Source organism: Carassius carassius, chromosome 11 (genome assembly GCF_963082965.1).
Source record: "Carassius carassius chromosome 11, fCarCar2.1, whole genome shotgun sequence".
In the NCBI taxonomy this organism is placed as follows: Eukaryota; Metazoa; Chordata; class Actinopteri; order Cypriniformes; family Cyprinidae; genus Carassius; species Carassius carassius.
Window position 1 is genome coordinate 31,157,413 of NC_081765.1, and position 15,950 is coordinate 31,173,362.

The following is a 15,950-nucleotide window of genomic DNA, read 5'->3' on the forward strand; positions in this document are numbered from 1 at the left end:
CACAGAGGTCGTACGGTAATTTAATTGCTATCTGAATCCACATCCTTACTGTGCTATGTGCTAACCTGCATGCATTTTAAATAAGTACACTTTTGTTTTTTACTATTATTACTGAAATGATGGAAACTGTTTAAAAGAAGAATACTGGGAGCTCTTAAGATAAAAAAGACAATAGCACTGCGTTGTGAACCATTTTGCCATTTTTATGGCATTAACAGGTATGCAATAAAATTTAAAAGCATGGATTTATACAAATTTGGCCTTATGCAACTAATCATTTTACTAGTTGACCAAACAGTCAAATATTTTCTTTATGTAAATGAGGCTGCATCCAACATTTTGAGATAAAAATGCAAGACAAAACAATTTAAAGGGGTCATATGATGCGATTTCAAGTTTTCCTTTCTCTTTGGAGTGTTACATGCTCTTGGTGCATGAAGAAGATCTGTAATGTTGCAAATACTGAAGTCTCAATCCCAAAGAGCTCTTTATAAAAGTTAAGAAGCCGTAACTTTAATTCTCGCTGTACTGTAGTATTGTTGTTGCAGCACCGCCATGTCGTGAAGATGTGAAAGCTAAACTACTTTGTTTTGCCTTCCAAAAGTGGACACAACTAGAAATCAGTGGTAAAGTTGTATTAACACTGTTCCAGAAAAGTTCAACTCAAATATTCATATGTGAGCAATGTATTTTACGGAGGACTGTTTCCTGATCCTGGAAGAGTAGACTACAATTCGTCTGTGGCACAAAGGCTGTTTTTATAAAGTGGGACAGTGGCGCGTCTTACTCAAAGCCTGTAAGTACATTTTTATATTTAAATAATTTGCCACCGATGATTCAAATGCAAGTTTTGAGCAGTATAGAGCAGTGTTAGTTGTTTGTCATTTCTCCGATCACAAATGCAGACATGGTTTTATGTATACACGGCGCGATAGGCAACGCAACGTGTAAAAAGACAGTATAAGTCATTATAATCAGTAATTATGTCCCCACTGGATGCAACAAATGCCTCGTTTGTAATGGGATTTATTGTTTTTGACTTGTAGCTCCAGTGTTCTGACCAGGACACGCATCACAGTATGGCAATGGGTGTAACATTGCTATCACATGCTTGAAGCATTCGGCCAATCACAACGCACTGGATAGCTGGCCAATAAGAGCACACCTCACTTTTCAAAACGATGAGCTTTGTAAAAATCAATGAAAGCATAGAGGAGCAACAATAATGTACAGTATGATGAAAATAATGTGTTTTGTGAACTAGGGTTGTGCCGATAGATGATAGTATCGTGTATCGACGATAGTCAGCGATATCGACATAAGCAGATTTCTCTGTCGATAATCAAGACGATATTAGTCTCAATCTCCTATTAATGTATTAGATTATAATAATAACTATTATTATTTTTATTAGGCGACCTATTATAATTTGGCTATCAAACTGCCCAGCTATTTCACTTCAGCACCGCACACAGCACGCACGCGCACACAAAAGAGGATTAGAGCCTGTCGCTGAAGAAGTTGTAACGCTTTGACTCGGATAAAACGTTAAATCCATGAAATAAAAGAGATAGAAAACAAGGAGTTGGTGTCCCACACATTTAATGGCTGGTCTACGGCAACACGCTCTCCTCAAACATGAGAGATTAACTCTTTCTTTGCGTTACAAATAAAGTAAAGACAAAATAATAACAAGGTGGCAGAGTGAACTTATCATCCATAGTGATTCCCACGTAGTCCTTCTCTTAAAGACTGATCACTTAACTTACAACACACACTATGTGGTGATGACGTAGATGGACTACGTGAGAACCACTATGGATGATAAGTTCGATCTGCCGCCTTGTTATTATTTTCATGCACACCGCACTTCATCCACAAACAGATGTAATTCGTATTCAGATATAAGGTATTTCATTGCACTTTAACAAGTAATCTGAACGGCCTACTGTATATATGTGCAATATATTAAACGAGCCCTCACTAACTGAGTTTAATGCCACAGTTATGTTAGAATGCATCTCATTCTTGTTTCTGTGGCGGTGCGTTGGTCTCATCATGAGGCGCATGGTCCAGCGCCATGTATGACTGATGCTTCAGTTCAATTTAACTTTACTCAGAATATATGAACTTACCTCTTTTGAATACTTTATATTTAACGTGTTCGTTTATGCCCAATATTAGTGTTAAACTGTTGGTCTTTAAATGAAATCTACTATTGGTTTTCACTGTTGACATTTATACTGATAACTTCCGTGCGCAGATGCGGCAGATTTGTCACAGGACGCGCAATATGACAGCTGCCTCTGACTATATATGAACTAGCTGTTTTAACAGTATGTTCTAAAGTAAATATTTTTGATTATTGGTGATTCCATAGGCTCTCTCTCTGGCACATGCGCGGTTTAAAACACCAAATAGTTCTGCTATGACAAGAACAAAGAGTCTCTCTCTTGCTCCACCCATGCACGATAATATCATGTATCGTCGATCTCACGGGCTGACGATATGACGATTTGAAAAATGACCATATCGCCCAACACTAATGTGAACCTTAAAACACATAAACATTGCATTACACAAACAAAAATACACAAAATAATGTTCTTTTTTTACTAACGTCATATAACCGCAGAGTGTCCATCCAGTTCTTATTATTAAATAAACAAACTAAATAAGATATTATTTTATGACTATTAAATTCATTGTCATGCTGAACATGTGATTGCCCAAAGAAAAATGCATTTCCATGGTTTAGGATCACGAACTCACTCCTCCACTGAGAACAAATCTTCATCCAAACACATGAGTTTTATCACTAAGGAGCCATTCAAATGTATTTCCACAAACATCTGCCATGAAAAACTACTACTGTCTGAATAGGGCTAAAGATGATCTGAAATATGTCTGATAAACTCAATAACATGTCAGAGATCTTTCATATGACAACTTTTCTAAATGAATGGCACGAGATCTATCAGTCCCTAGCAATGAGAGTTGTCTTCTTCTGAAGCCTCACCTTTCCTCTGGAGATGGCCCTGCAGGCGATGCGCACTATGAGGTACGACCAGAAGGTGTGAAGGGCCTGCAGCAGGACGAGCAGCACGTTAAACACCCACCACGAAGGGTACGGCCCGACGATATCCCAGCTCTCAAACACAGTGGTGTTTAAAATCCTGCAAGCACATTTCATAACAACAAGGTGATGTTTCATTAGGACAAATATGTTCAACAAATATGGCTTCAAACCCCTCACGTGAGATCAGCGTTTCAGCGATCAGATTTTATGACCTGGAAAGGTTGTGTATAGATTGAATCATTGCATAATGTATCTTCACATACTTCACTACTACAATCATGGAATAGGTGTGTGCTTATTTAGTTTGTACAAAAAAAGATGTTCTGTTGGATTCAGCTTAACTATTTAATAGTGATCTAAAACCAAAACTGTTAAATGAAAAAAAAAACACTTGAATGAAAATTAGAAATGCCAACTAACTGCAGTAAGTTTTAAAACTATTATAAATGAATAAACAAAAAAATTGAAGTAAATAAAAGCTATAGAAATATTAAGGCAATCTAAGTCAAATGAAGAAAAAAATTCAAAATTACTGCTGTAAAAGTTAAATTAAAATGAAAACTGAAAAATATAAAAACTTATTCAGAATATGAATAAATAATATTAATAAATTACCATTAATAAGAATGACAAAAGCACATTTAAAAATTACAAAAATGTAAAATTAAAACTCAAAATAATCAAAATAATAAATGCTATAATATTAAAAGATTACTTTAAATATTTAGTACAAAATATTGAATACTTCACTAGCATTTGCAATTTGCATAAAGTAAAACATTTCTGAACCTTTTTCTAAAACCTCACTGAATGTCTGTGATTCTAAATCTACAGTTGATCGGGAAATAAACTCTTTTTGGACTTTGTTTTAGGACTAAGTTTAAAACTACGTATAGAAATGATGATTGTATAAATAATAAAGCAACATTTCATTTGTGCAGGACTCTAGATCAAATGTAATGCAAATGAGCGATAATGATGACTCTTTAATGAAAGGTCAGATTTCACTGCTTCTACTGTAGCGCAAGTTGCACAAATCTCAAACTACAAAATGAGACGGAATCAGAATTTACATGAACTAGCATTGCAGTGTATAACTGAATACTCTGTCAAGGGCAAATTTTATAATCATCACTAAATGACAGTAAAGACTCTAAGAGGAGCAGAGACTTCAGATGGCGCCGTCACATCCATCATCAGTTCCTTACGCGCCTCCTCAGCTGAATCCAGATTAGACTGTTTCTCTAATTCCATTAGAGTCTCACAATGAAGTACTCAAAAGCCACAGCAGACACTTAGACGAGATGAGTGAATTAAATATCTTCCCGGCATTAATTGGTTAATGAGGAAAACAAGAGGAAAAAGCACAAATGACTCATTCTGAAGAACAGATCAAATCAAATGAATAATGGGTCTGAAAAAAGTGAGAGGTGCTACACCTGCTGTTAACATCAGACGCAGGCGGTCTGCAATAAATACAATGGGGTCCAAAATGTTACGTGATGTGATCAGATCAAACCACATTCAGATGTAGTCAGAATTGCAAACACTAATTCATCAGTGGGAAGCAGAAAGACTGGAGATGCATCCTTTGCATATGGAGGATTGCACATTTAGGCATTGTGCCTATAATAAAACAGGGTGGATTTTAATGCTTTTATTAAAGAAATTGTTTTACTTTGTTGTAATGTAGCAATTGCAAATGCAATTGAAAAGGAGCTCACATGCATCCATCTCCTGTCAGCTGCTGCTGGGAAGTTTATATGATGCTGTACTTCTCTGACCACGTGAAAAGAGATGACATCAAAAAATGATGCATGATGATAAAATCATTTTATGAGTAAGTATTTATATACTATTATTTATAGTATAGCATGTAGTAAGTGATTAATATGAGAGCATCTATTAATATTTTTTAACTTAGCTTTTATTTTTATATTTCATATACATTTTTATTTTAGTTTTTGTCATTTTATTGGTGTTGTTTTTGTTACATGAAATAAAATGAAATATCATAAACTTTGTATTTAGCTAGTTGACAAGGCTAAATCTTTCATTTTAGTTTTCCTTAATGTACTAAAATAAATATAACTGATTACTAAAACCATAAAGGCATATTTAAAAAAAGAAAAACTACCAGAAATTACAAAAGCACTCAACAAAATTACTAAAACTTTAAAATAAAATAACAAAAATAAAAAACATTTAATAATTTCAGTAATACTAATATTTAAGTTTTTCATCTAATATTTTTTTTTATATCATCTTTATTTCAGTAAAGAAAAAAATGATACTAGGTTTAGTTATAACAATAATGACTGTTAGTAGTTATTTCTTGTGGTGATCGACACAGATGCGCAGCTCCATTTTAGCCAAAACCTGTTTATTTGAGAAGTAAAGTGGTCTAATGAAATCAAGTTAAAAATAGTGTTTTTTTTTAAAGCCCAGTGCTCTTTCTTTCAGTGATTAAATGCCTATTATAGCTGTAAGAAGCACAAGGCCATCTGTTTCTTTCATTCTGAACTCGTCCACATCTCCACACTTCTGCTGTAGCCATAGTAACTATTACTTGGCAACATCACTGACTGAAGTTGTCAAAACCTAAAATGAAAATGCTGGTAAAAATGATCAAATAGACGATTTGAGATATACAGATGAGAATGAGAGGTTCAGAGGTGTTCAAGGACATTATTACCAGCACATCATCTGCTACTGACAGGGCTGACTTACCATACAGGATACACTCCCAGCCTGGAGCTGATGAACACCAGGGCAAACATGACGAACAGGACGCTGCAGAGTCTCTGGCATTTGACATAGTTGGCCATTTTAGCAGCCTACAAACACAATTTGCAGCAGGATTTATATCAACACAACAGACATCTAATGCATGCAAATAGCACATCTTGCATCACCTATCTTGATTCCTGATTGTGCAATATAATGGTATATATATATATATATGTATATATATATATATATGTATATATATATATATATATAATATAAACAAAAGTAAATAAAAAAAAATTATAAATATATTTATTAATTTTTATCACATTATGTTTTACAGTAACACACATACATGTATATATATATATATATATATATATATATATATATATATATATATATATATACACACACATACATACATACATACACAACATGAAGGCGAGTAAATTAAAAATCATTTGTATATTTGAGTGGACTAGGCTTTAATAAATGATCTCTCCCTATCATGTAATTGATAATCTGCCCACTAACTACCCAAAATTAAAATCAGAATATGTAACTTTAAAACTTTATGAATTAGTTAATTCCTGTTGCTGTGAGTTTTGACACTATTATACTGATAATTCACAGAATTGTGTCTTTTCTGTAACAGGAAGTCACCTCCAGCAGGACGTCGGCAGCATCATGCAGACACATGACCAGCGTTCCCACACGAGCCATGTTATTCACATATGAGAAGGTGATCAGAGAGATGGTGGCCACATGATGCAGGAACATCAGGAGAAAGTCCTGCAGGAAGTCACATGGAAAGTGGAAACGTTTATGTACTTTAATCCTGCAAGGCAAACATTCCTACTATATGCAGTACATTTTCCCATCCTTTTGTTAATACATGGATCGAATACTAAACTCATATTGTATTAGTTACTTAAAAAAAAAAAAAGAATATCACAATTTAAAATCATCGACTGTGGTTTGAGATCAGATTTACTTTAACCAAATTTCCAAATTTAGTTATAATTTAGGGCCCTATGAAATCGGTTTTATTTTTTTTTTCAAATTCCAATTTATCCATTTTAATTTTTATGGATTGAGTTTTTTCCCCCAATTATAATGGACTCCTTTTAATGGTTAAACTAAATGTCATTTTAAAAAAGCATGTCTAGTTAAGTACAATAATGATAAGTGAAACCTATACAATTTAACATCACTATATTAAAAGTAAAAAAAAAAAAAAAAATGCCCTTGACTAAAAAATGTTGTATTAGAGTAGTGGTTGTTAATTTTTAGCAATTAGTCGACTAATCGCACGTTTATATTAATAAACCATATAATTCATAATAATGAGCCATTAAAGGTACAATTTGTAAGATATTTGCAGTAAAATATCCACTAGGCTAGTGTTATATATTGGGAAATTCCCATTTTACCGCCTTTACTGACGTAGAAACCACATGACAACAGTGTCGTGGACAAATGCGGAAGTAGCTTCGCGACAAACTTCAACTAGAAAGACATGCTGATCTCGCTTGTGTTTTACTCGACAGGTGAGTTGTTTTGATTCGTATCTTTACAGAAAAGTATGCTATTATAACGATCAACAAGATTAGTATTATGTGGCATACACACCAAACCCGGGGCATCCCATCGCATTTCTAGACCCGTGCGAGGACGCGTCTGATTCATAGTCTGATCGCGTCTTTGCATTGACTTTGTATGTAATCTACTCGCGCAAATCATTGAACTCACGTTAAATCCATGATTTATCTTTCCGTCTAATTGATGGCCGTCAGCGGTTGGGTAGAAAGCAACAAATGCTATCATTCCGTGCTCCTTCTTAGCGTCATCAAACCACGTGATTGTTATTGTTTTGGTAGTGAGCCCTCTACTGGCAGGTCCTACAACATGTACCTTTAAGTGCCTATCAGCTCTCAACCGCACACATAAAACTTTGCACAGCACACCTGCAGAAGTAATGATTATGAATGCATCAAAAAGTCTGCCTTAACATTTGAATAATTCACTGATAAACTAGCGTTTTCTATATTTTCGTCGGCAGTGATAAAGTCGGTGACACTGACTCTTCATCTCCACCGTGGATGTGCAGGTTTCATATGGATTACATAATCTGAAAATATTTTCATTCCATTTGAATTGGTTCATTCAAAAATAGACTTTTCACTTTCTATATATATTTTTTCATGTCTATGAGGCAAGCACTACAGAGCCCCGCACATGGCATGCAGGAAAAAAAAATAGTACGCTAAATCGTGTGCACGATTTACTATTTCGTTCCCTCAATTTATAATATGTGCACACGACTTATCAATCGAGAGAACGAAATAGTAAATTGAGCGCACAATTTAGAAAATTGAGGGAACTAAATAGTAATCGTGTGCATGTTTTAGTACATCGAGGTAACGAATTAGTAAATTTAGCACACTTTTTTTTTCTTCTTGCATGTCATGTGGGGGGTCCGTGCAGCCCAGAGTTCTTTATTTTTTGACGCACTCAAGTTCACAGAGACCTACAGCAGAATGTACACCCTGTTTGCTTTCACTATTTTACAAAGGCACAATATTTTATTGTTATTGTGAGTGCACACAAATAAAAGTAAACCTTTTACAAATTCGAAAGATGTATTACTCTGTATGAGCAAAAATGACTGAGAATAAGTATTTTAAGTTGCAAATGATTGCACTGGTGCCTCCAAGTCATGCCGTAAACACACTACTATTCAGCTTCCACACTCCCTGCAAACACTAGGTTTACATTAGAGCGAGTGGCCAGTGAAGCTGCAACTTACATGTTTCAGATGATAAGACACATTTAAGGTCGATGAATGCATAAAACATGAATTTGAATATATATATATATATATATATATAAACAATCAAATGAAAATTAAACAAACTCTTTGTTTTTTGTCGCTAAATAAAACTTTTATTTTGACGGACTGCCATAAAGACCTTTGAGTTCCTGTATGTTTATGAATAGTGATAGTTTTACTGAAACGAAACTCACTTCATGTATTTATATCCTCATTTAGTGAGACAGGAGACGCAATAATCACACGTCTAGTAGACAAAACCACACGTATGCACCATTCATTCTGAGGGCGGAGGTTTGATTCTGGCATTAGGACATAACAGCGGGCAACAGACATTTAATTGTTTAATTCAAATTATTACTAGGGACAATTAGTAATTGGTGGATATTGATAGGGACTTGTCCTAGTGTCACTACTAAATCCTACGCACTTGATTCATCAACACAGAGACACGCAGAGCTTACAGAATTCATTTATAATAGCCTTTTTGTGGCTTAACATTTACAGAAAATAGTCCATATCGTAATCTGATTTAAGTGTAGCCTACTGACCTAATTTGGATTTATTAATCCAACATGTGACAAATTCTGTGAAATTCCACGTTATACAGTAAATTCCATTTTTATGACTGGATTCCGTAATTCTGTCTGTCGTCCGCATCATAGAAATCTTAAGGCCCTGATAATTGTTAACTAAAATAAAATGAAAATATATTTTTTTATATATATATATTTTTTTTTAAATAGAATAAATGTAAACTGAAAATATAAAGGAGAAATATAAATATGTATATAAGTATAAAATATAAAAAATAAACTTTCATTTTACTTCAAAATGTTGCAAAGACAATTTCTAATTTTCTTTTAGTTTAACTTAAAGTACTAAAATAACTAAAACTGAAACAAAAACTAAGAACCAAATAAACATAAAAAAACTAAAATGAAAAAAGAAAAATTACTATAACTTTCACAAATTAAAATCACTCACTGATAATAAAACATTATTTAATATTAATAAATATATATATATATATATATATATATATATATATTTTTTTTTAATATATCAATTTTACTAAAATAATTCTAAATACTTCAAGTTGACTCCCTCATGAAAGCACTAACTGCCAACTGCTAATCAATGACTAACAATAGCTCTTTCTTGTTATTTGATTCATTTTCTTGCCATTGTGTAAATAATCAAGCTATAATTAAAAACGTTAATGTGTCTGAGCTTGACCAAAGATATTTCTGGAAATCTGTTACACCCACTGATCTATATATGACTATATTATAGATCAGTGGTTACACCCTTTTATATAAATAGTGTTTTTAAATAATAACGCAAGCATATTCAGATTTTTTAAGAGTCCGAAATGTCCTGCAGAACAGGAAGGACTAATTGAGGTTTGCTTAAATTTTTAAATAAATACTTCCATATAGCTAAAGCATGTCACTATTTTAGCAACTTTATTCACAACTTGTTAATGTGTGCATAAGAAACCGTGAATCAAATTGATCCGCTTCATTCTCAAACACTGCAAGATAAAGAAGGAGCGTTCAGTGTCCTCACATGCACTCTATTCTGAGGAAAGTCTGTTGAAGAAAGCTCCTAAGAGGCCAGGTGTTGCATGCTTCCCTGCGGCATTGTGGGATTGCACGGACTCAGCGAGCAGGTTGATGATGATGATGAAGATGAGGAAGAAGTGCAGTGGGGTGAAAAACAGCAGAAGGAAGTGGAAGCAGGGCAAGCAGAGAAGGGTTACACCGGTGATGTGGGAATGGGGCAGAGCACATCCTCAATGCGTGCATGGAAAAATTGAAAGGAGACAGCAAAGAAAAACAAGATTTGCATTTCCTGAAGGAAACCGAAGGACATGTTAGGCAGAAAAAAAAGATAGTATTTAAGTTTTAGGTTGTACGTAGGTTTTGAAGTTTTTAACTGTCAGAACATGTCTTGCTTGCACTCAGCCATACATAGAAAAAATAAATAAAATTGATTTAATTTTATTTATTTATTTATTATTTATATATATATAGTTTTTATTCATATTTAAATTAGATTATTAATAGATAATTATTAATATAATTAGGTAATTATTATTATAATTAATATTTTCTGTTTTTATTTTAACTTTAGTAAAAAATCTACTTATTTTTATAGTCATTTTTATTATATACATATACATATATATATTAGCTAATTTAGTTCGAGTTATTTTAGTTCTTAAGCTAAATGAAAATAAATGTTGCCTTGGCAAATAGCTGAAATAAAAATGTATATAAACAACCTGAAATAAAATAAGTCTCTTTTCTTTTTTAAAATGTAGTTTATATTTTACATCAGTTAATGTTCTTGTATGTCAAGTAAGAAGTTTTTTATGATTTTAGTAATTAACAAATTCTATATATATATATATATATATATATATATATATATATATATATACTGTTTATAGTAAACCCTAACCAGTGTGTTGCCTTGCAAACAGTGTAAAAACAGGAAAACATGCCAACAATGAGAGGAGAAATGAGTCTGGCTCTGAGGGGCTGTGAAGGAAAGAAGAGAAAGAAAATCTACAAAGCACAGACTGCAGGTGCTAACTGGGATTCTTCGATAGCAACTGTCCACCTGTTCAAACACACAGGCTGAGAATCTCCAACACGGCTGTGACAGAAAGCACTTATGTCAGCTGCAGGAGAGCGCTTTTACATTGAGAGGACACTGTTGTAATCAACACGGGACAATTACACAGCCTCTGGAGCTGAATGAAGCTTTTGAGAGCGCTGAGGGCAGCTTGTCTACATTTGCATTCATTTACATGACATTCGTTTAAGACTGACGTTGTGTCCCAATGAGGCGCAGCATCAGAAGTTTACAGCAGTATGGTGCAAACAGAAGATAAATGATGTTATGTAACATTATGAATTATGCGAGTTATTCTGGGTACACACCACAAGATAATCGGGGTGGTTTTTGGGCCGTTTTCCTCCCTTCCGATAATCCTAGGTAATGTCCTGATTATCTTGGTCGATCTAAAGATTAATTCATCAGATTTTCCTGTGGTGTGAGGTGTGTTAAGAATGACTGAATCTGCTCGGAATATGTTGAGTATTTCCGATCAGAAATCCTGATGTGTGCGGGGAACCCCGGGGACAAACGTGTACGATCTGGAGATTATCACGTGAAACTAAACAATATCCAATCAGAGAGTGAGCTGACAGAAGACGGAAGTATAACAAACCATGTTATGTTTGGAAGCCATGATTATTCTCAAGTCTCGAGAGATTTCCCGTGTTCACAGTCAGAACTCTAGATGAAAAATGGTTACCACACACTATAGGAGCAAAACGGTTAAATCTAGAAATTTTTGTCCTAGTGTTTGTGGTCTCTCACATTTTGAAAATATTTTAGTGTGAACCCAGCATTAGGATTTTGGACCAATAAGATTTGACGTGGGCGGGGCAACCCAGTGTGACCTGAAGAAACACACACCGTGACAGAATGTCTCATTGAAACTGATTAGGAAAAAAACTCAGATTTACAAGAGAGATTTTATCATTAGATATTTGCAAATGTATTCCCAAAATGATTTGGTTCATGTGCACAAAAGAAATTCTTGACTTTAGGTACTTCGCTATTCATTTATTTGTTCATTTAAAGTTTGAGATCAGTAAGATTTTATTTATATGTTTCTGAAATAAGTGTTTTGTGCTCAGCAAGGCTGCATTTATTGATTAAAAATACAGAAAAAAAATCAGTAATATTGTGAAATATTACAATTTTAAATAACTGTTTTCTATTGAAATATATTTTAACATTGTATTTATTTTTGCGATGCAAAGCTGAATTTACAGCATCATCACTCCAGTCTTCAGTGTCACATGATCCCTAAGAAATCATTCTAAAATGCTGATTAGCTGCTCAAGAAACATGTCTTATTATCATCCATGTTGAAAACAGTTGTGCTGATTCATATTTTTTTGGAAACTGATTTTTTTCAGGATTCTTTATTGAATAAAAACGTCAAACGTTTGAACTTTTTTTATTTAATTATAGTACAGTATACCACTAATAGACCAATATTTTTTAACAATATTCACACTTGCTCCAGTATTATCAAAATGCCAAAGCTAAAAATACATTTCCAACAATTAATATTACACAACTTAAATCAGCATAATCTATGGGACGCCCATTTACTTACAGTATCTTCCAAATGCTAATTTAAAAACTGCAATTAATGCTCATGACAATGCATTCATAAAAAAACTCAACTCAATGATCTTGCATATAAATGAAAATCATGCATACTGATCATAAATATGTTTTTTCCCATTAGCTTACATGCATATGGTAAGTAACACAATGAATATTAAATACTGCAAGCTTCAGCTTAAATTAAGCGGAAGCAGTTATTAGTGGTCAAGAATACACACGTTTAAAAAGGAAGTTCTGAAACCAAAAAAGCCCTTCCGCCCCTGTACAGCAGAGGAAACGAGACCCACACGTCACTGCTAATAAACCCAGCGCGATCCCTCTCATGAGAAACTCAAACCGCTGCAGCAGACACGTCTAACCAGACCAAAGCATCGCTCACTGCCTCCCACAAAGCTATCTTTCAAGTTCAGATGTGCAGTAACTGCTGCTCTGAAGATCAGAGGCTGTAAACTCATGCTTACGTACCTTTCTTCTGATGTCTGTGAATTGCGAGAAGAGCAGCGACAGATAGAAGGACAGCTCCAGTACGTAGTAGTAATGCAAATCCACGGTTAACGGCTATAAAAGTCAAACACAATATAATCAACACAACACAGAACCACATTTACAACAGCCCTAATGAGTATTTTGAGAAAACATTATTGGAGTAATCACTCCAGTCCATCAGTTAACATCTGGTGAAGTGAAAAGCTGTGTGTTTGTAAGAAACAAAGCCATTATTAAGAAGTTTTAACTTCTAGCTGTTGCTTAGCTAAAATACGAAATCTCTATCAATAATACTGCTTTCTCTGTCAGAATGAGAGTCCAAAAATTGTTTTATCAGCTGTTTGGACTCTCATTCTGACGGCACCCATTCACTGCAGAGGATCCATATGTGAGCAAGTGATGTAATGCTAAATTTCTCCAAATTTTTCTTGAATGGCTTGAGGATGACTACATTTGCATAATTTTGGGTGAACCATTTCTGGAAAATTTCAACTTTGACAAATCTTTTTAATAATTTATACTTTAATTCGTTTTTTAATGATGTAATTATTAGCTTCTCATCAGCTCACAGACCCAATGCAGTTCTATGAACCCTAGTTTGGGAATCCCTGACTTTAAAAATGAAAAAAGGATAGCGAAAATGGCATTAGAAATGTAATAACTGAATTATTTGATTCTTTTTGACTGCGGTGTTAATGCATTGCCATGCAGAATAGTTCTAACTTTTAAAAAGGATAAGAGTCAGAGAGGGTGAAATATAATCATGAAAAACTAAACTATGACCGTTTGCCTTTATTAATATTTTAGCTGGATCTCAGGGGGTATTTACAAGACACCATTAAAATAATAATAATAATAATAAATTATGCGTTTTGGCAATTCATTTACACAACAACAGTATTTTGGGGGCATGAAAATGAAAACCTTTGAAAACGTCTCACAAACACCCTCAGAGAGAGAGAGAAAAAAAAAAAGAGTATGATACAGTATGACCCTTTTAATAATTATTATTGATATAACAGAAAGCATAATCTACCTGATAGGGGTAGTTGTACCAGCACTCTCGGGTGTCCCACAGCCACGGGCTCTTTAAAATCAAACACAGACACAAATGATCTCCAGAGCTTCTTAATAAAGACACAAGACAATGTCTTTTGAAAGAGCTTTTGAATTCAGCTACAATCAAAGAATGAAAAAGACTGAAAATACAGTCATTATCCTCTGTAGTGCTAGCTACGTAATCGAAATGCTTTGAATTCACTTTTGATAAACCACATCATTATGTAGGAAAGTTGGTTAGCATCAAAGGCTGTTATTGTGAAGCTGATGATTTCCTGTGAGATCTGCGGTTTTGCTTTGAGAATAATGATATATGATCCAATCCAGTGCAACTTTGGGCTTAGTAGCAACTTCACAGCATCTTTCTCAAAGGCCACAGACAAGAATAAGATTTCATGTGGACAGACGTCTGATGCTTTAGTGAAACCATCATTATATGCAGGGGTGCACATAATTCTTTCAGCCTGGTTCTCATAAGAGAACCTGGAGATTTGGTTTGGTCCTCACAATGCATATAGCGTGACCCATTGCAACTATACAAAAAAATAATTCATAATAGTTATAATATTATTACACTTTATTTATTTAGTTTTTTTAATTAAATAATAGTAAATAAACTAAATAATAGTGTGTGATAATATTATTAAAAATAAAAAGCAGTCCTAGTATTAAATGCATTTATTTTATAGTAAATAAACTTAAAAATAAAATGCTAATATTTACTACTACTTTGTTTGTTTGCCTCTTTAAGAAGAATCGCTTTATGTATTCACCAATTTTAAGTCGCTTTGGAAAAAAGCGTCTAAAAATAAATAAACAAAAGCGTTTTCATCATATTCAAACTTAAAATGAGCAGGCTTTTATTTTGGCGGGTTACCGGCAAGTAAGTATACGCGCTTCCGGATTTAGCGCTGCTGATTAAAGAGCGCCAGTGGATGAATGTCACAGTTTTGTATTGTGCTTTGAAACGGTAGGCATAGCCTAGATTTATGCTTTCAGGTTGAAAATAAAACTTATATAGTACAGTTTGTGATCTAAAATGGTAATTGTGCATTAACAGCTGTCAACCATGTCAGTACGCAAATGCGCTGTCAGAACATATTTATATTACGCATTTTTTATTTTGGTCACGCATGCGGACCACTTATGTGCACCACTGATTATATGAAGAGTTTGGTTTCAAAATAAATAAATTGCAATAAATCAATTTTGATTAATTTGAGTAATAATGTGTTTTCTTTACCAAGAATGTGGCAATATGAAAACCACTATTTTCAGTTTCAAACTTTAACATAACATCTTTAGGTTATATAATAACATTAAAAATTCAAATCCAGGTTTTGATTTTTTAAGATTATAAAATTGTATCCCCCAACTCCCCCCCGGCAAAATGCAATAAATCCATGATACTTTTTTTTTCTTCTCAAAATGCAATAAATCCATTGAATCAATATTAAGGTTATGTTTCGTAATGAAACTGATAAATACACAACATAGTATGTTGATCCACACATGACAGCCTCTGAACTTGTTCAATAC

General features: G+C 33.8%; 1 protein-coding gene across 1 annotated transcript in view; it reads right to left on the reverse strand.

Annotated features, from left to right (window-relative positions):
• cers6 (ceramide synthase 6) overlaps positions 1–15,950 on the reverse strand; it is a 39,188-nt gene that overhangs the window by 1,477 nt on the left and 21,761 nt on the right. The window contains exons 5-9 of the mRNA XM_059562536.1: positions 14,389–14,439; positions 13,332–13,424; positions 6,476–6,604; positions 5,810–5,916; positions 3,020–3,176 (exon numbers count right to left, since the gene is read on the reverse strand). Of these exons, the coding sequence (XP_059418519.1) occupies positions 3,020–3,176; positions 5,810–5,916; positions 6,476–6,604; positions 13,332–13,424; positions 14,389–14,439 (537 nt within the window). The remainder of the gene's footprint in view (positions 1–3,019; positions 3,177–5,809; positions 5,917–6,475; positions 6,605–13,331; positions 13,425–14,388; positions 14,440–15,950) is intronic.